This window comes from Diceros bicornis, chromosome 1 (assembly GCF_020826845.1).
Source record: "Diceros bicornis minor isolate mBicDic1 chromosome 1, mDicBic1.mat.cur, whole genome shotgun sequence".
Classification (NCBI taxonomy): Eukaryota; Metazoa; Chordata; class Mammalia; order Perissodactyla; family Rhinocerotidae; genus Diceros; species Diceros bicornis.
In genome coordinates this window covers 70,885,554-70,905,608 of record NC_080740.1, presented here as the reverse complement: position 1 = coordinate 70,905,608, position 20,055 = coordinate 70,885,554, and the positions used below count along the sequence as shown (strand labels likewise).

General features: G+C 49.6%; 1 protein-coding gene across 3 annotated transcripts in view; it reads right to left on the bottom strand.

Moving 5' to 3' along the window:
• GALNT10 (polypeptide N-acetylgalactosaminyltransferase 10) overlaps positions 1–20,055 on the bottom strand; it is a 219,682-nt gene that overhangs the window by 14,977 nt on the left and 184,650 nt on the right. For all 3 annotated transcript variants that reach the window (XM_058544576.1, XM_058544571.1, XM_058544581.1), the window contains exons 7-8: positions 16,975–17,092; positions 3,019–3,126 (exon numbers count right to left, since the gene is read on the bottom strand). In XM_058544576.1, the coding sequence (XP_058400559.1) occupies positions 3,019–3,126; positions 16,975–17,092 (226 nt within the window). The remainder of the gene's footprint in view (positions 1–3,018; positions 3,127–16,974; positions 17,093–20,055) is intronic.

The following is a 20,055-nucleotide window of genomic DNA, read 5'->3' as shown; positions in this document are numbered from 1 at the left end:
ACAGTACATAAACGAATGGGTGTGGCTGCATTCCAATAAAACTTTATAGCCATTGAAATTTGATTTTCATGTGTCACAAAATATTATTCTTCTTTTGATTTTTTTCCCCCTATTTAAAAATGTAAAAACCATTCCTAACTCCTGGGCTACACAAAACCAGTTTGCCAATTTCTGAGCAAGGAGGAAGGAAGCCAACGGGAAGGAGGCCCTGGAACCTAAGACAAAATTCACCAGCTCCTCAGTTTTGCTGGCTCTGAGTCTGGCACCAGCAAACTACAGAACTTCCTTGCCACTGCCTCCTTCTCCCTGGGTGCTGAAGAGGTTGACAGTGGGTCAGAAAACAGTTCAAGAACAGGGTTTTCCCTGCCAGGCCCTGGCACAGCATAAGGCTGGGTTTAATTTAAAACTGTGCCCAGCAGAAGCTGAAAGGGCCTGCACACCTGACCACTCTCCTTTCTCGTCTGCCCGCCCAAGTCCTCTGGCTCACTGGTTAATCCACTCAAGCCACAGGGATGATGAGGAACCCTTGGAGTTTTCTCTCCAACCACAGGCAAGGGTGCCCAATCTGATCAAGGAAAGGTGCTGACATTCACCAGTGTTATGCTTAAAGGATCAAATCACATAATATTTTAATTTTAAGCAATATTTAAATGACTATTTTAATAAATATTGCATTTTCCAGACATGGCTTAATAAGCCATTTCTCCCACACCTTGAACTTTTGTACGGTTGACTGTTTGGACCCAAGTAAAGGATTTTACGTTTACTTCTATTACATCTCCCCTTGCGAGAGTCCTGAAAAGGACTCCGGGATTTCAGTGGGTGGCGTGCTCCTGTTCTTCCTACTCCTGCCACCTTCCTAGTTCCGGGTCGCGGTCCTGTCTGAGGCCCCCTGCTCTCCTTGTGCGTGGATTACAGAGATTTGCGCAGATCCTTGGAACAAGTCTCCCCTTTTGTTTCGCCAAGTTTCAGTGGTTTCTGTTACTGCCTTCCCTAAGACTCCTTTCCCAGAGGCAAACAAAAGAAGGATTTTAGCAAATTTAGTAAGCAAATTAAGACTGGCTACTTGTTCTTGAGGCAGGCAAGCTGGTGGTCAGCTCATCCTTCCTGAAGTGCTACCTCACGGCTGTCTGGCTGTCGGTCTGGCGTCTGTGATTGAAGCATCACAAGTCCTGCTAATACTGACGCGGACACTAATCCTATACTAACAATAGCAGTCACTATTTAAGGGACAATTGCTCTGTGCCAGCACAGGTGAGACCTAAATGGGTTTGAAATCTGGCTCTAGTTACTTAATGTCTCTATGTTTCACTTTCCTCATCTCTAAAACTGGGATTAAAAACAAATGAGAATTAAGTGATAAGCATGTAAGGCGCTTTGTACAACGTCCGGCTCACAGGAAGTTATGTTACCACAGTTAGCTATTAGCCATTGAATTCATCTGTGGCTCAATACACAAGAGGTGGAAGTCTCTTTACCAAGCCGGTCTTATAAATGACAGCTCTGGGTAGGGAAAGGATGCTTTGGGAGTGGTCCTGCTCAGCGGTCAGAGCTGTCCCCATGGTCTCACTGTCCCTAGTAGCTGAACGAGTTGCACTCTTGGGCTTCCTGAGCAACTTTGCGCTGTTTTCCTGCCTGGCACCTTCCTCTGGGATTGCCAAGGGTATTTCAGATGAAATGTGATTCCTGCCTCTGCTGCTGAATCTAGAACCGGCCCCCCGCGTCCAACGGGGCTGTCCAAAGCGGGGACGGCTGGTGCGGCTGTCGTTAGACTCTTCGACCACTAGAGGGCACTGCCGCCTCTCTTTTCCCTCAACGCCGTCCCCATGGCAGCCCCTGCCGCCTCCGGAGCTCGGCTCCCCACCCACGGATGGAGCCTGGAGAGACCCGACGCCTCTTCGAGCCTCTTCGTCTTCCTTGTAAATCGCAGGACAAGGGCTCTTCGCGGACCCAGGGGCTACAATTCTACACGTCGTCGACTGTCAAGTGACAAGGGAGGGGGAGGCGGCGGCCTAGGCGGAAGCAGGCTGTGGGGACACATGTCAAACAGGCTCGCACGGGGCGGGGGTGGGGGGATCCGTTGGGCGGGGTCTCCACGGGGTGGGGGGGCTCCAGGAGGCAATGCTGTGCCGGTGATCTTTCCAGCCTCCCTCTTCACCCTCTGGGGACCCTCCCTTCTCTTCACTTTTCTTTTGTGGTCACCTTGATTTTTTTTTCTGAAGACGCTAAATACATATTTTAAAATTATTAAGGTTTAGTGAGATATCGTTAATACAAAAATAAAAACAAAACTCTGGCTAACAGATTTCCATATGTAGCCAGGGGCCAATTTAATTCAAGCAATGATTAATACAAACCATTTAAGGCAATGAAATAGTCTGACACAGAATTTTTGGCAATGAAAGTGGGGAGGGGCTGGGGAGAAGAGAGAGGCACATTTATTAATCACTCCTGTGCTAGGAGCTTTTAAGTACCTTGTCTGAGGCTTTCCCAACCACACCACTCCACCTGTATTAATATTTATGTAACATGTTTCCTTAAATCACCCCTGGTCTAACTTTGCACCGACTTTAGCTTTATCCTAAGTAATAATGTCTGTAAAATCACAAGTTTGCTACACTAATACCTATTAATTTCTAATTCACATTAATTTAAACAGATGAAAATAAAAAATATTCCTATGTCTACCACCTAAAATCATCTTGTCCATCACACTTTGGGAAACTGCGTCATCTCCTTGATTCTCCTGGCAATGCTAAGAGTAAGAAAGAATTAGTTTCCTTTAAACAAAGGAGGAAAGACAGGTTCAGAGGAGTTAAGCAACCCTCCCAAAGTCACACAGCTAGTAAGTGGTTAAGCAGGGCTTTAATTAAGTTCTCTTAAACTGGATTTCACCTGGAGAGAAGGGGTGGGGCACATCCTCACACCTGGGATCACTTGGCCTGGGGCCCTGGGTGCCTCTGCTCTGCTGATGGGCCTGGGCCAACCCCCTCGCCCCCAGGGAAGCCACCAGCTTACCCGGGCCAGGCTTACTCCAGCAGGGACCTTGTAGGGCACGTACTTCCTGTAGATATGGCCCACCCTGGAGCAGGGAATGTCCTCCATGCGGCCCCCGCACATCCACACCTGCAGGAGACGGTAGAGAAGATGATGTTTCTGCCTCCAGCTCACCGCCCCTCAGAGGCCAGTGTCCCTGGCCAGAGTGAACCCAGGAACCCAGAGTGTTCATCGAAAGCGTCAGCCTGGATTGTGTACTAAAGCCCCGTTCACAGAACCAGGGACGTAGGAAAACCCAGTAATAACAAGAGCAGTAGAAAGAGCTGACAGCATGGGTGCTTCCTCACTGCCACACACTGTGCTGCGAGCTTCAGACGCATTTCACCTCATCAGAAAACCTCTCCAGTAGGAAGTAACAGAGCTCCATTTCACAGATGAAGAAACTGAGGCTCAGAGAAGCTAAGAAACCTGTCTAAGGTTACAAGGTTACTAAGTCGTGGAGCCAGATTTTAAACCCAGCTCTAGCTGACTCCAGAGTCTGAAGCTTGGAGTACTGTGTTGAGAATTCTAAGGCGGCATCGGGGCTCAGTGGGAAGGACTGCGGGGATGGCTTAGTGATGTCTGCCACAGGTATGAGAGGGACAAGGTGGCACGTAGGCTCTGCACATTTCCTGACTCTGGCGTTAGATTCTGGAGTTTCCTCCTCGATCTGTGAGCCTCTGGCGGGGTTGCCCTGAGCAGTGGCAGCAGCTCCCTGCTCTGACTTCTCTGCAGGCTGGCGTGCTCAGCCGTGCAGCTGGGTATGGCTGCAGTGTGGGACCTGATGTTTCTCCTGTGTCTCCCTCCATATCTGGCGTCACAGAGAGCTCCTGAGTTTGACTGCACGCTGGTCTGACAGTAATTTGGGAATTCTTAACAAGTGCAACCAACGTTGACTCAGGCAGTCCTGGGTTCAAATCCTGCCTCAGCCACTACTCAGCTTCGTGACTTTGATCAGGGTACTTAACTTCTCTGCGGCTCAGCTGCCTCATCTGTAAAGGATTAAGTGAGGCAGGCCTGGGGGATGAGATATTGCATGTAAAGTACTTGGCACATCCTCACAGCAGTGTTACATACTGCAATGATTAATTCATATATTTGACTGAGATTTATGGAGTATCTGCTACATGCCAAACATACAGCACTGAATGTCGGCCACGGTCCCTGCTCTCATGGAGGGGGAGCATGGTGGCCAGCCTCCAAGATGGCCCCCAATGATCCTCGCCTCCTGGTATTTGCGCCCTTAACAGCTCCCTCCCAAATGCATCACATGAGGATTGCCCTGTGTAAGCAATAGGATGCTGCAGAAATGACGGTCATGAGAGACACTGTGGCTTCCGCCTCACTCCCTGGGATCACTTGCTCCGGGCAGCCAGCTGCCATGTTGTGAGGACGCTCAGGCAGCCCTGCGGAGATGTCCAGGTGAGGAGCTGGGGCCTCCTGCTAACAGCGCTAACCTGCCAGCCATGTGAATGAGCCATCTGAGAAGTGGATCCTCCCATCCCCATCAAGCCTTCAGGTGATACCCTGGCTGGTACCCCAACTGCAACCTCATGACAGACCCAAGCCAGGACTGTCCTGCTAAGCCACTCCCCCATCCCTGACCCACACAGACTTTGAGATACTGTTTATTACTGCTTGAAGATTATTTTTTCCCGTGGCAGTAGATAAATAATACCGGGAGACAGTTTCAGATGGTGATGTGTGCTGTAAGGAAGCCAAAGCAAGGTAACTGGATAGACTCAGTGTGTGGATGTCTGGGATGCCACATTACCCCACCTGTCAGGGAAAGCCTCACTTAGAGGGGACTATTTGAGGAGAGACTTAAATGATGAGAAGGTAAACGTAACATAAAGATCAAAGGGGTGAGAGAACAGGTGTTGGGAAGAGCAAGTGCAAAGGCCCTGGGGTAGGGAGCCAGAGGCCTGGAGCGGAAGGAGCAAAGGGAGGCGTGATGGGAGGGGAGGTCAGAGAGGTGCATGGGGACAATCATAAGGGTCTTGCAGGGCAGAATAAGGAGTCTTCACCAAAAGTCTTCAGTGAGGGAAACAACAGAATCCAATTTCTATTTTACCAAGACGACTCTGGCTGTGGAGTGGAGAACAGCCTATAGGGTGCAGGCTGGAGGAGGGAAGGCCTGGGAGGCAGTCCCGGCTTCAGGTTTGTGGGACTGTGGTGATGGTGGGACACAGCTGGATTTGGGACATCCTTGTTAATCTTGTTACCATATGCCCTCATTTGGGGAACGAGGAGTAGGATGGGAACAGCCACAACCCAGATTCTGTGCAGAAGAGCCTTCCTCAGCTTGAACTGCTCAATGGGACACTGGGGATTTGGCTTCACGTTGTGATTAGTTCAGAGGCTCCAGAAGGGCCACTCTTTCACCTCGTGCACCTGCGGGGTCCTCAGTCTCCCAGGACCTCCCGCCAGCCGCTGCTCTGTACATCCCACCCCAGATGTTCTCTGTCCTGGGCTCCCGAGGGGATGTGTACTCATGGGGCTGCAATCAGTGAAGTGCTGTCTGGAGAAATGCAATTATATTCTGATCTTGGGGGAGAAAAAAAAATCGAGCAAGTCAATAGAACAGAACATTGGTCTTGAGATAATGGGCTCCTGATGGTAGATTAATGTCAAGGCCAAGCCAAGAAGTTTATTTTCAAAGCAGGAGATATTGATCAGGCGCCAGCATCCCATAACAATAACTCTTCCTTTATACAAAGTGACTGATGTGGAAGTGATGCTTTTGTCTGGCGGATGTTGCCCAGGTCGCCGCTGGGCTGCCCCTGCCTTTCGGGAGGCGGAGAAGCGCTGAGCAGGTGGGGGACACCTTACCCTGCTCTATTTTTGAACGTCTCCTGGGCAGTTGACCAGGCTGGCGTCCAGCTCTCTCAATTCCATATTAAACTCACATTAGCTAACGAGGCAGCGTCTCCAGCTCTGCCTGGCAGGGAACCTTCCTTTATGCAGACAGATGATCAATTTCCAAATCCTTCTCTTTGCTGTGACCTTGGGTTTCTTTGGCCCTGAACACGCTGGCCATCAGCCTGAAGGTTCCTGAGGGACAGGGTGACCTTGATCAGCTGAGAGGTGTGAGGCATCCAAAATGCCCTCCAATTCTCGGGACGTCCAGAGCCCAGGGGAGTCCTGGCTTTGGATGATGGGTTTACACCGTGGCTTCCCTGCCCTGGACGTGATTCACTGACAGCTGACTCAAGAGTGTGAACTGCCTTCAGAGAGATAGACACTTGTTCAGCCGAAGCTGCTGCCAACTCCTGAGTCTTCTGGGAGCACCTGAGAAGGGCCCATCACGGGGTACACCCAAGTCTTCAGAACTCCCTCTGGCGATTCAGAATGCATCTTACACAGTGGTCAACATCCCCCATGGTGTTCGCTGGTTATCTGGCACAATCCCAAGACTGGAGGGGACTCTCCTTCCAAGGACATGATAAAAGTTGGAGGCACAGAATGGTGTCATGACTCGCCATGGGCAGGGCAGCGGGCCAGAGCTGGTCTGGATCCCAGGTCACCTACCTGTATACCTTTAGGGCCCTCCTCCCCCTTCCTTCACGGCCACCTTGTGCAGCTGTGTGGCCTCATGCAAGGCATTCACCTGGGGAGCCGCACTCTCCTCACCTGTGACCCGGGGATGACAGTCACTGTTATCTCTCAAGGCTGAGATGGCCTGAGACAACCCGTGAGAAGCTCTTAGCTTTATGCCTGGCTACAGCAAACCTGATCAACGTTAGGCATTTCTACTTGCAAAAGGACGAGAAATACCACCACCTTGAAATTATATGGCATTTGCCCTTTTGCCCAACATCATCATGTTTTCTCATCCTATGGCTGATTTCCCAGACGGAGAAAGTGAGGCTCAGAGAGACGAAGGTTTTCTACTTGACTTGGTGGCAGAGCCTGCAACTCACCAGGAGAATGACAGGGCCAGGTGGGGTGGGGTGCAGTCACGGGGTACCACCTGGGGCCCGGCTGCCCAAGGGCGCTCTCCAGATCCTAAGAGAGGAGTCCCCCCGGTGGCAGCGAGAAGACGGAGCTGCAGTGCCAGCAGCAGCCAGAATCGCATTTGGCCGGGACCCCATCGTATTTGGATGGGGACAAATACAGGCCACTGAGAATACATTCTTGCAGCCCCTCACTGCTGTCAGCTCTCTCCCCCCGTCCCCCCCCATGCCCTTCCCAGCTCCCACCCCCACGGGGGATGCTGCTGCCTGCTCTGGGAGCCTTGCTGTGCCACCAAAAGGAGTTTCCAAACACAGCCTGTCAGCTTGTTTCTTGTTGCCTTTTTCCTCCTGTGGAACAGTCTTCTCCGGGAAGCACCCTGCCACTAGACAAGTACAAATCTAATTGTAAAAGCTTGCTCTCCATTCATTTTCACTGCTGCTTTGATTTATTTTATTAGCAAACTTCTTTTGTGTGATGATAGGCTTCATTACAGTGTCTATAAAAGACAATTTCTCACGCTTATCTCCTAAACTGAGGGGGAAAGAAACGAGTGGTGATGCGCATCAGGGAGAAACAATGGGACCTGGAGAGAGAGCGGTGGAGGGTGCGTTCTGTGGAGGGAACCCTCCCTCTGTCAAGGACATGGCTGCCTAGAAGCCAACCAGGAACGGGACGGCCATCCTGCCTGCCAACAGCCGGGGAGAAGATGGCAGCCAGCCATGTCTTTTGCTGTTGGCATCTCGGCTGAGGACCCCTATGGAGTTCAAACGCTATTCAGTTGCACTTTGGGGAAATAATATGATAATAATCACTACTGATTATTCTGCATTATCTGTGTGCTTAGGAGGTATGCAGGGTAGCCATTATGGGCTCGGTTCTGGAATCAGACAGAACTGAGGTCTAATCCAGGCTCTTAGGCAAGCTTTGTGAAAGCCTCAGTTTCCTCATCTGCAAAATGGGATGAATTATTGTGCTGACCTCCCAGGGTTTTGATGAGGCTGCATGAGGTCATCCTGAAGCACAGACGACTGTGTGCAATCTGAATGGTGTCACCTGGACTCATGGCAGCTGTTGCTACTGGTGGTGGGCATTGCACATATGCCACGCAATTCCCCTCAGAAAAGAAGAAACAGGTTATATCCCCGTTTTCCGGAAGTTCATGTTATTTTGAATATATTAGTTTGTCTTGAACATTAGTTTGTTTTGAACAAGAAGACACTGTTTTGGGAAGTCTTCCCAGCGTGAAAGGACCTCATTTGTGCTATTTTGGATGTTTACAATGGTTACTGGATGCAGTTGGTAAAAAGAGTAGGAAAAAACAGGTTTACTTTCTTTTAAAAATCCATTTAAATTTACCTCTAAGTTAATATATTATTTTATATAATATGCTTTTAAGCATATGTGTATCTAAATTAATAAATTAAATATTTGACTATTTCAACAATATCCTTAGGTGTTTACAGTCAACTTGGCCAACATATTGGGGGTGGCTGCCTTACATTAGGGTTTTTTTCTTTAACTAATAAGTGAATTCAGTAAAGCTGCAGGAGACATTAGGTTTGACTCACATTTGGAAATAGAGCCCCCTCACCACCACCCAGTGAGGCAGGTATGATCACTTTTCTCAGGTGAGGAAACCAGGCCTGCTGAGATGACGTGCTTTCCCCAGGGCTCCTCAGCTCGGAAGTGGCAGAGCCCAGAGTGGAAACGGGGCTGGGTCCCCCAGAACTAGGAGATCTGAGCCCTCAGGGAGACTGCACCTTCCTGGTTCAGCCTTTCTAAAGGCTGGTCCTGACCCTATCCTGATCTTCCACAAAGACGCCTGTCAGCACTTGTAGTGCCTGCAGAACAAAGGGTCACAGTCAAGCTTACAATCAAGGTCCTCTGCCACCTGTTCCGGTCACCTCTGACCCTCTCCACACCCCTGGACCCCAGGCATGGACGCTGCTGAGACCCAGCTGCGGGCACTCACTTTTCTGCTCCGTTGGGCACATGTGCTTTTCTTTCCATGAAGAATGCAGCCCAGTACACACATTCATTCATTCATTCATTCATTCACACATGGCCTAGTCATTGGTCAGCCTTGTTCTAAAACCCTGTTGGAAGAAATGGAGGAGAAACTAGCTGCCAAGGGTGGACCCACTGATAGAGAGCCTTGAAAGCTGGGTGAAGGTGGTGGGACCTGCTGGCGAACCTGCCAACCAGCCTGCCCATGGACTCTGTCCTTTCCGCACTCAAGCCTGCGCATCCTCTCTGTACAAGCCCTCACCTGCTCATTACGGCTGCAACTTTCAATTTTGAGTGAGCATCAGAGTCACCTGGCGAGTTCATTAAACCAGCCCCCTGGGCCCCATCCCCAGAGTGTCTGACTCAGCAGGTCTGGGGTGGGGCCTGAGAGTCTGCATTCCTAACAAGTTCCCAGGCGATGCTGCAGCTGCTGGTCTGGGGACCATGCTCTGAGAACCAGTGCATACTGGCATAGTGCCAGCCCCTCTCAGGACAGTGGTACCTGCCAGTTCACGCTGTGTCTGAGAGCCCATTGAGCTCGGGGTACGATCAGTGCAGATGAGGAAATAAACGTTCAGCTGGAAAAACAGGTGAGCTGTCCAAGGTCTCACTGAGAGTTCATTCCAGAGCGGAGCTGGAGCCAACCTCTCCGGCCTCTGTCTTGCCAGCCTCAAAGCTCTTTCCACTGCTGTCTTCCTGCAACCACAGCCCGTACGTCAACCACAACAATGCCAGCATCAGCAGTCACCATTCATTGATCATTATTATGTGCCAGACACTGAGCTAAACTTTTAACACAGTGTGACTAATATCCTTCCTGCTCATACCTACACTATGAAGTAAGGATTATTCTATCCCCATTTTACAGATGAAGAAGTTAAGTCCAGAGAGGGTAAGTCACTTTCCCAAGGTCACACGGCGACTAGCTTATTGAGCCTGCACCAGAACCCAGGCGGTTTGATTCTGAAGCCCATGGACTTAATTCCACGCTGTTCTATCTCACATAAGAGTTTGGATCAGAATGGCCACCACTCACTGAGTGCCTCCTTTTTGCCTAGCTCCAGGCCAAATAAATGTTTTATCCTATTTGGTTCTTACAACAAACCTCTGAAGAAGTTATCATCATCATTTTTAGTGTGAAAGACCGAGGCATGAAGAGACAGGTGTGTGCTGGTTAGGGAGCGATGTAGGACAGGTGAGCCATCTTCCTGGAGGAACAGTGGGAGAGGCAGCTCCCCCAGACAGAGACACTCACAGAATTTCACATGGCTGGCTGAGAGTCACGAGCAGAATGTCTTCCCTGTTCCCGGCAGACGGCTCTTGTTTAGGGCACACGAGGCTGGGAGGAGAATGCTGCACGCAGCAGAGCATGTTCCCAGCATCCTGGGTAACCCAGCAAAGAAGGAGCTAGCACCAGGTTCCCGGCAGCGATGCTCCAGCTGGTCTGAGTCAGAGGGGGCTAGAAGGGGGCGATGAAAGGGATGGGGAAGGCTCTGTCATGCAGGTGCTTGCCCGGTGGGCCTGGACCACCTGTCCCTTGGCCTTAGGAAATCATTTCTCCCTCCCCTGTGGCAACTTAACCCCCCCCGGGCTGGTCCTGACTCCTGGACCAGTAGCGGACCGCGCGCACCCAACTGCTAAGCCACGGCCCCGCGCGAGTCTTTCTTTTTTAAAATCTGCCCAAGGCAGTCTGGGACTGGGTTAGCCTTTGGTAACTATATCACTGTCAAAGCCAACCCCGCTCCCCAGAGGCCTCCTGCCTCTAACTCTGGTGTGATGGGTTTCCCTCTCAGAACTGGGCTCTCCCTCGTCCCCTCATGTGGCTTTCCATCCCTCCCTTGTTTACCCGAGCCTGCCCCACGGGACCCTCAGACTGTCTCCAAGGGCAGTCAGTTGCCGCCTCTGCCTCCTGGAGCAGACCCCGCAGAGGTGCACTCGGGGGGCTCAGTCCTTTCTTGGGGTCTCCTCACCGTGACTCTCTGTACGCCTTACTTGGGGGAAGTCTCATCCCTGAACTTGCAAATGGTCCAAACAAAGCATTAGGATGTATATGGGAAGCGGGTGGGCTGGGAGGGTGGAAAAACCAACATTTTTCCTTCTTCTAAGCTACGAAAAAAATTAAGATTTTTTTTTAAATTACAGAAGTGATACGTACTTATGATGAACGCATTCAATGTTGCAGAAACACATTAGTAGAAAGGGACAGCCATTCTCAGCATAGAGTGCTATGAGGGACGGGCAGCTTCCATGGCACCGTGGGTCAGAGCACATCAGAGCACAGGCTCGGCCTGAAGTCAGACGAGCAGGGCTGCAGCCGCGTGACTTTGCAGAAGTAATTTAATCCAAGCCTCAGTTTCCTCTTCTATAGAATGGGGAAAGTGAGAGCACGGTCTTGGTGTATCATGAGGATTAAATGACACGGTGCATGTAAAGGGCCACGCACAGGGCCCCACGCATTCCTGAGTGTGAGTGCTCAGGAAACGTTAGCTGGTATAGGGACAGTCTTCTCAGTTTTTTCTCTGCATTTGTTGTATTTTTAGAAATTAAACATGAGATTGCATTATATATATATATAGTGTATATATAATAATAATAGTGTGTGTATATATATATACACATATACTCTTTTTCACTTATCTTTTAAAACTTAATTTTGGAGGCATCTAACTTCTTTTATGTAATAGTCAATTGTTTAGCTATACTCTAACTTATTTATCCCCTAAGGATGTACATTTGGGTCATTTTCAATCTTCTATTGTAAGTAACGTTTTAACAAATAGCTTCTAGCTAAATCTTTGCTCATCTCTGCAGCTATCTCTCTTGGATAAGTTCCTGGGCATGGAATTTTGGGTCAAAGAATGTGCTTGCTTTGAAATGTAATGGATTTTGCCAAATTGCTATTAACAAAAGCACCACTTGCATTGCCCCAAAGCCTCTATCTTTCTCACTCCAGCTCAGCCATGTTGTCTTGTGGATACCTCCTCTCTCCTGGATTCAGAGTTGAAAACTATCTTAACCTTGGCCTCCTGGGGACACTGTGCAGTCCCCTTCTGCTCGTCCTGCCACCACCACCTCTAATCCAAACCACCCCTCGTACCTATGTAAGTCAAAGGGCTTTCCTCACAACATCTTGTTTGATCCTATCTCATGGGGTAGGAAGGAAAACTCTTTATCAGCACCAGTCAAGCAACTGGTCCAAGGGCCCCAGATGGACGGAGAGCGGAGATAAGAAGCCAGTGCCCTGCCTTCTCACCAAGACCTTTCCCACCACACCACCATTACCCAAAGATGGTGATATGAGTCTGGGAAGGGCAGGGCAAGGAAGTTTTATCAGGTAGGAACTGATGCCACAAAATAATTTGAAACACCTATTATGGGCCAGACACTGGGGTATAGACAAGACCCACTCCCTGCCTCCAGAGAGCTCCGAGTCCAGTGGGGAAGAGAGGCTGACCCTTGGGTCATGTCAACACAAGGTATTCAGAGCCATGCTGCGGGTGGTGTTGGGGTGCACCCTAATCAGCACAGGGAGCTCAGGTAAGGCTGAGAGGGGACCATCTACAGGAGCTGAGCCCGAAGGATGAGTATGTGTTGGCCAGACTAAGGAAAGGCATTTCAGGAAGAGTGAACAGTGGATGCTGCCAAAGATGGCCTGGCATGTGAGCCTGGGGCTTGTGAGCAGTTCTGTATGGCTGGGCGAGGTGGACATCTAGGGTTTGCCCTGCCTCTCCTCCATTCCCTCTTCTGGGCACAGTGCCTGGACTTTTCTTTGGGGAACGGGCCCATCCCCACCTTCCTGGCTCCAGGATGGGCATGTGACTGTGGCTGACCAATTAGAACATTGTTCAGGGATTGATAGTGCAGGCCAGTGATACTCAACTTGGGGACTTCTACAGGAATGATGGGAAAGAGAAACTCTCCTTCCACTGGGCTGCTGGGTATTTCCAGGAGAGAAAGCCTGTCGGAGTGGGAAGCCAACCTAGATGAAGGCAGAGCCCAGGGACTGAGAGAGATGGAGCCTGCATGAGATGGGTTAGTGCCTGGATCCTGCCAGGCCTGGAGGGTTTACCCTGGAATTTCAGTTGTATGGGCCAATCAATTCTGATTTTTTGCTTAAATCAGACTGACTAGGATTTTGGTTACCTGTAACCAAGAGTCCAGGCTAATGCAATGTGGTAAGAGGACGAGGGGGAAGATGGAGGGATGAGCAGGGGTCAGCTCATGTAGGTGTGGGCCAGCTACAGAGTTAAAGATTTACCGACCACTACAACTGGGAAGATTCTAACCACAAAGCGGGACAACTTTGATAGTGTGATGTGCCTTTTGGAAACAAAAGCTCTGCTGGCTAAGGGAGAGAGAGGAAAAAGGAAGTCAGTGACTCTTCTAGAAATTTCAGAGCCTTTGGAACATCTTTTCTGGGGTTCTCAGCTGGATAGATGGCCTGGTCTGGAATTGGAGCCAAATTATTAATCCATCAGCCCTGATGGCACATATCAACTTATCTTAATTTCTGAAAATATGCTCATGCCTTTCAGACCAATCTCTTTTCTCTGTCACCAAGAAGAAAAGGGATTTCAGCAAAGATAAATCAGAGGGAATTTGGCCCTTTGCGAATGCCCCGCTCTGGCTGAAACTGAACACCGGGCATTTCAGGGAGGCATCGCCAGCAGACAAATGGGCTCTTCTGTCCCCTCGGCGCTGTGGGCAGGCCTTCCAAAGGGGCCTGGGAGACAATGCACTGGCACATGGGCTGTCACCAGCTCCGGGAACTCGCGCTCTCAAAGCCAGGAGAGAGAAAGCCGAGGGAGAAAAGTCTCCCTTCCAGACCTGGAAGCCTCCTCATTATACCACCTCCTTTCCTCTCGAGAGTGAAGGACATAATCGGATCAAACGGCAACAGGAGCCAAGCTCCTTTCCCCTCCCGGATGAGAGACTTCCAACACGGCTTCGTTACCAAGTCTTCTGTAAATAAACTCTGTGGAGAAAAATGCCATTTGTTCTGCTGTAATTGCCTGATGAGCATCATTAGATGGGTCTTTGAAACACACAGAATGAAATCATTTTGGGTTTAGAAATTCCTTTGTGCAAATCCTTCTCCATTCACTGTTCTCCACAGAGGGAGTTTCTGAAGGGGGACTTATTGACCAAGGAGCTTGGCCAAGAGGCTGGTTCTGGCCAGGGACACACCTGCTCTGAGGATTCAACCAAAAGTATTTGTTAAGTGCCTTCTCCGTGCCAGGCAATCCTTTAGGTACTTGGGGTATAGCAGGGAGTAAAACACACAAAGATCCTTACCCTACTAAGTTTACATTCTGCTGAGAACTCAAAACACAGATGTGCCCATTTCGGGGAATAAACATGGTAGGAAATGTCATAAATCAAGTTTAATTGATGGATGGAGGAACTGTGAGGTTAAACTCTTCTGATTCCATGTGTGTGATTTCACTGTACCCATAAGGATGTGACATTTGGAAAACTAGATTGCATGGGCTAGGGATACTAAATAAATGACATACGTGCCATACCTCACCAAATCTGCACCCAGGGCAGACATCACTAATCAATCAACACTCTTTTTCCAATAAGCTCAGATGCAGCCTCAGAACACATATCAACAAAGAACTGCGGCTGTGGATGACAGCCACCTGGGAGAGGAAACCTATTTGCAGTTTCTGACTTAGACCGTTAACTAATTCACTTCACTGAGAGGCTGCAGAATATCCCAGAAAATTAAGAATAACGCCAGGAGGAGGCAAAAACTGAGAAGAAATGGTGAGAGACTGCCGCCAACTTCTCAGGCTAGTTTTCCTCTCAAGTGCTTTTCTCTCATGTCCCTACAGAGGCCTACGAAACAGGGCAGGTCAGAGCACGGGCTCTGCAGTCAGGCAGACCTGGGTTCAGGTCCTCGTTCTGTTACTTCCAGTTGTGTGGGGCCTCAGTCTGAGCCCCACTTGCCTCGCTGTGAAATGGGTACAATAACGATACCCTCCCCTCCTCGGGTTGTGAGGATTAAATCAGCCAGCACGTGTGATGGGCTTGGCGCAGGGCTGGACTTCAGCTGCTGCACACCAGGGTGGATACACAGTTTTTATGGCAGGCATCGCTCTGACTGGTTGGTGCATGTGCCATCATTGTTGTTAAATATTTTGAATCTCACCCCTGGATATTAATATTAGTGTTATTTAGGGGGCTGGTCCCCTTATGGGAGATACCTTCAGAGCTCTGGAGGTAAAACACACACAGACTGCTTTTCAAACCAAAGTAATGTTTCAGTAGAATTCCAAGTGGTTGTTTTCTTTTCTTTTTTTTTCATGAAGAGATCAGCTCTGTGCTAACATCTGTCAATCCTCTTCTTCTTTTGCCGAGGAAGACTGGCCCTGGGCCAACATCCGCGCCCATCTTCCTCCACTCTACATGGGACGCCGCCACAGCATGGCCCGCCAAGCAGGGCGTTGGTGCGCGCCCGGGATCTGAACCGGCGAACCCCGGGCCGCCGCAGCGGAGCACGCGCACCCAACCACTTGTGCCACCGGGCCAGCCCCTCAAGTGGTTGTTTTCTTGCTAATCAGGAATGCATGTTCCCCAGTTCTGAACTGCTCAACCAGTGGCATACATAATGACAATAACGATGTCGATAATGAAAATAATCTTTAGGGTATTTACTAGGAAGCATCTAACAAGCATGGTCTCATTTAATCCTCTCAACAACCCTGTGAGTTGCAAGTATCATTAAACTCATTTCATGGAAGCAGAAACTGAGGCTCAGTGAGGTGAGGATTCCTTGTCCAAGGTCACACAGCTGGTAGGCAGTGGCAGAGCTAGATCTAACCGAGGCAATCTGACCCCAGCACTGAAATCTTACTCGCTGTGTGTGACAACAGTCCTTTGCAGAAAAGGTTGATGCCTGACTCGGGGGGGACATCAGGGTCGTGTATTCACAGGGGTTGGCCTAGTAACGGCACTTGCCATGCCTCATGAGCTGGGGATGTGCCTAAGCAGGGCTTCTGGGGATGTCAGAAGCAGGTGCTGGCTGAACAAGGGCACAGGACAAGCTAACCTTCCCCTTAGAGGGACCAAGCCTCTGTTCTTCACAGAATTCCACAAACAAAGGGCAGAAGGTGGCCTCAGAAATTTGGGTGGTTAACTAGTAACCATCATCTCCTTTCCCACCATTGTCAGAAGGCTTCTACAGCACATATGCTGGTCTAGTAGGTTACAGTAAATATTTATTCACTGAATCTTTAATAATTTCTATCAGTTATTAATTGCTGGTTGTATGCTAAGCACTTTCTAGATATTTTTCATTTAATCTTCACAATAGCTTTGTAGGGTAGGTAGTATTATTATTCTCCTATTTCAGATGAGGAAAGAAAGCTCAGAGAGGTCATCTAATTTGCCCAAAGTCACAGTGCACTGAGTGGTGGAGTTGGGATTTGAACCCAGGCCTTTCTTAACCTCTTGTCTCTACGTGAAACCCTGGCAGTGACAGACACAAAAGGGAAAACTTGAGAGGGGTGGCCACTGAGGCCAACTTGGCATCTGTGAGGCCAGGGAGCCATTCTCAGAGCAGAGCATCCCTCCTGGCCTGTGTGTCTTGTTTGGCCTTCTTGGTTTCTGCCCCCACTGCTGGTTTGCTGGACATCTCAATGGGAGACACGCCATCTTTACTGGAAGTGAGACTTGTCTTATTCCAACACTGCGATCTTAAGAAGGGACAATGTAAGGCAAACGGCAGTCGGAGCCTCTGCTGAGGCCAGCCTTTGGCAGCCTGGGCATATCTACCCCCCAACCCCCAACACATACACAGTAAGCAGCGGCCAGCGGCTTCTGACTTATTCACCTGGGGAGCAGAGGGCTGCGGAGCCCTGAGGCCTCCAGTCTTTCCAGGCGCAGACAGACACCAGGCAGACAGCCTGCCAGGACAGGTGCCAGGGGGGCTGTGTCGAGAAGGGGGCTTCCCGAGGGCTGGCTCACCTTGAACGAGATTTCGTACTGCTCCCCTCCCCAGATCTCCAGGCCCGGGTCGTACCCGCCCAGTTCCCAGAACCATTTCCGATCCACGGCGAACAGTCCACCGGCCATCACGGGAGACCTGTCAGGGAAGAAGAGCGTGGTGTGAAGACGGGGATGTCCGGCCACGCGCTCCTCAGGCACTCTCATCCTGCTGTTCCCCAGGGATGCTGTTCCACGCTGCTCTGTGAACACAGCCCACGTGTCCAGCAGGGAATCCAAGGCCCTTCCTTTGTGAAGTGAGGGCCCAGGCTTTCTTCTTTCTCCCCTACACTTCCCTTGATAAATGTTACATTTTAACCAAACGGACCCAAAGCTCCTTTACATGGTTAATACCTAAGAACACTTGTGAAATGAAATCACAGCACTTTTTTTCAGTGGGCTTTGTAGCTGCATCATATATATCTCTCTAGTCCTCCCACTAGTTAAATGGTCCGAATCAGGTCTTTCCAAGCCTGTCTCGGCTGCAGAATGTCTTAGAGAGATGAAAAACCATACAGCCGGCTGGGCCCTACCCTGGACTGATGACACAGTCTCTGGGATGGAGCCCAGGACGCTGTGTTTTCCAGCAGGCGCCTCTGATGATTCGTGCTCAGTCAGCCCAGCACGGACATTTGTTGTGCTGAGAGTTTACAGAAGAAGCCACAGTCTATGTTCTTTCAGTTAAACTGGGATGAGATTATCTCCACTCATTCACTCTCTCCTTAGTTCATTGATTGAGTGCCAGCTGAGAAGCAGACACTGGAAGAATATGGAGGTAAATCAGGGTCGAACTTCAGGGGATGCCAGTGGGGTGGGCCAGCCACCTCAGGATGGAAGGATCCAGAAGACAGGCAGTTGTGACAAGGGCCTATGGGAGGTGCAGACAGCACTACAGGAGTGTGAAAGGAGGGAGTGTCTGCCTCCAGGTTTTGGGGGCGAGGAGCCTGGCTGGGGGCAAGAGTCAAGGAACGGTGCTCAGAAGGGGTGGCACTGCAGGTGGGTTTCGACAGGGGGGAACTGGGGGGAGGGAAGGCACCCGGGAGGAGAAAACAACAGGAGCAGGGGCACAGAGATGATAAATCGTGGGGTGCCACGGGGAACAGGCAGTCAGCGCGGGATTATGCCAAGCCTGCCTGAGTCCCCCATGGGGTAGGGGACCTGAGGGGAGCCACCAGTGTTTGCTGTGTGAAAATCTCTCAGAGTGGCCATGTCCTTGTCCAGCTCCACTGGAAAACTCCAAACCCCCAAACCAAAACACATTCCAGCAGCAACCTCCACACCCCTCCTGCCCTCGCGAACTGCAAGCTCACGCGAAGCAGACTGACGTAAAAAGAGCTTAGTTAACCCACACGCCTCCCAAGCTTCCTTAGCAGATGAACCTTGACAGCACAGGAGGGGAGTCCTTTAGGAGGGGATCCCCTTGAATCCTGACTGAGGGCTGGAATATGCCAGGTGCTGAACTACAGGCACACCTCAGAGAGAGTGTGGGTTCAGTTCCAGATCACCACAATAAAGCGAGTATCACAATAAAGCAAGGCACACAAATTTTTTGGTTTCCCAGTGCATATAAAAGTAATGTTTACACTACACTGTAGTCTAATAAGTGTGCAATAGCATTATGTCAAAAAAAACAATGCACATACCTTAATTAAAAAGTACTTTATTGCTAAAAAAAGGCTAACCATCATCTGAGCCTTCAGCAAGTCGTAATCATTTTGTTGGTGGAGGGTCTTGTAAAAAGTGCAATATCTGCAAAGCGCAATAAAGTGAAGCACAATAAAACAAGGTCTGCCTGTAACTTATTAACAAAATGACTTCACTCCTCACACTGACCTCATGAGGTGAACCTCATTATTATTTCCCCATTTATGCAGATAGCAACCGGGGTACAGACAGGTACTCCAGCCTTCACAGTTCCTAAGCAGCACTGCCGGGATGTGAATCTCTAATCTATGCCATAGTCCACACCCCTCACGGCCACAATATATTGCCTCCTGTCAGGAAGGAACAATCGGGAAGCAGGCGATGAGTGAAAAGGACAGGGGATCAGAAATGGGAAACGCTCACTCCAACCTGAGCTCTCCTTAACCTGCGGTGTGATCTGAGATGACGTGTTTAACCACTGGACCCAGTGCTGCCCCGGTATGGGAGCCACTGGACACATGTGGCTACTGAACACTGGAAATGTGGCTTGTCTGAACTGAGATATGCTGGAAGTGTAAGATACACACCGGATTTCCAAGACTTAGTATGAAGCAAAGAACAGAAAAGATCTCAATAATTTCAAAGTGTAGGTTACATGTTAAAATGTGAATATTTTAGATATATTGGGTTAAATAAGATATATTACTTAAATGAATTTTACCTGCTTCTCTTTACCTTTTTTTATGTGCCTACTAGGAAATTTAAAAGTACATATGTGGCTGGCATTATATTTCTACTAGACGGCTCTGATTTAACCTCTTTGAGCCTGTTTCCCTGTCTACACAATGGAGACATAGCTCACATTGCTAGTATATTTCTACAAGTATTGAGTACTACAAGAAAATAAAGTGTCGTTAGTATCAACTTTCCTTTGTTTTCTGAAGGTTGTGGGGTTTGGGGTTTTTTGGCTGGAACCATAAATACACTGCTTGGAGGGACAGAGAGGGTTTGGGACTCAGTGCTTTCTGGGAAATTAAACCCAAGACTCCACACACGAAACCAGCCTGGGTGGAGGCTGTGGCAGGGGCCAAGGAGGAGATGCCCCGGAAGAGGCAGGATATTAGCCTGAAGGCATTTTGGATGCTCGAGGCTTGCCTCCGGAGGGAGGCCTCTCCTCCAGCCAGGTCTATTTTCTGCTGTGTTCAGCAATAACAATAATAAGAATTCTGAGTGTCTAAAGTGTGTGCCACTCACTTTACCGACATTATTTCCAGCTCTCAGAAAGCTCCATTACTAGCCCCCCTATTCAGATGGAGGAATGTGAAATTCAAAAAATGCTACATACTCCGCTCAAGGGCATGCAGTTAGTAAGTGGATGAGCTGCGATTCAAACCGGTGCCTGCCACCAAAGCCTGAGTC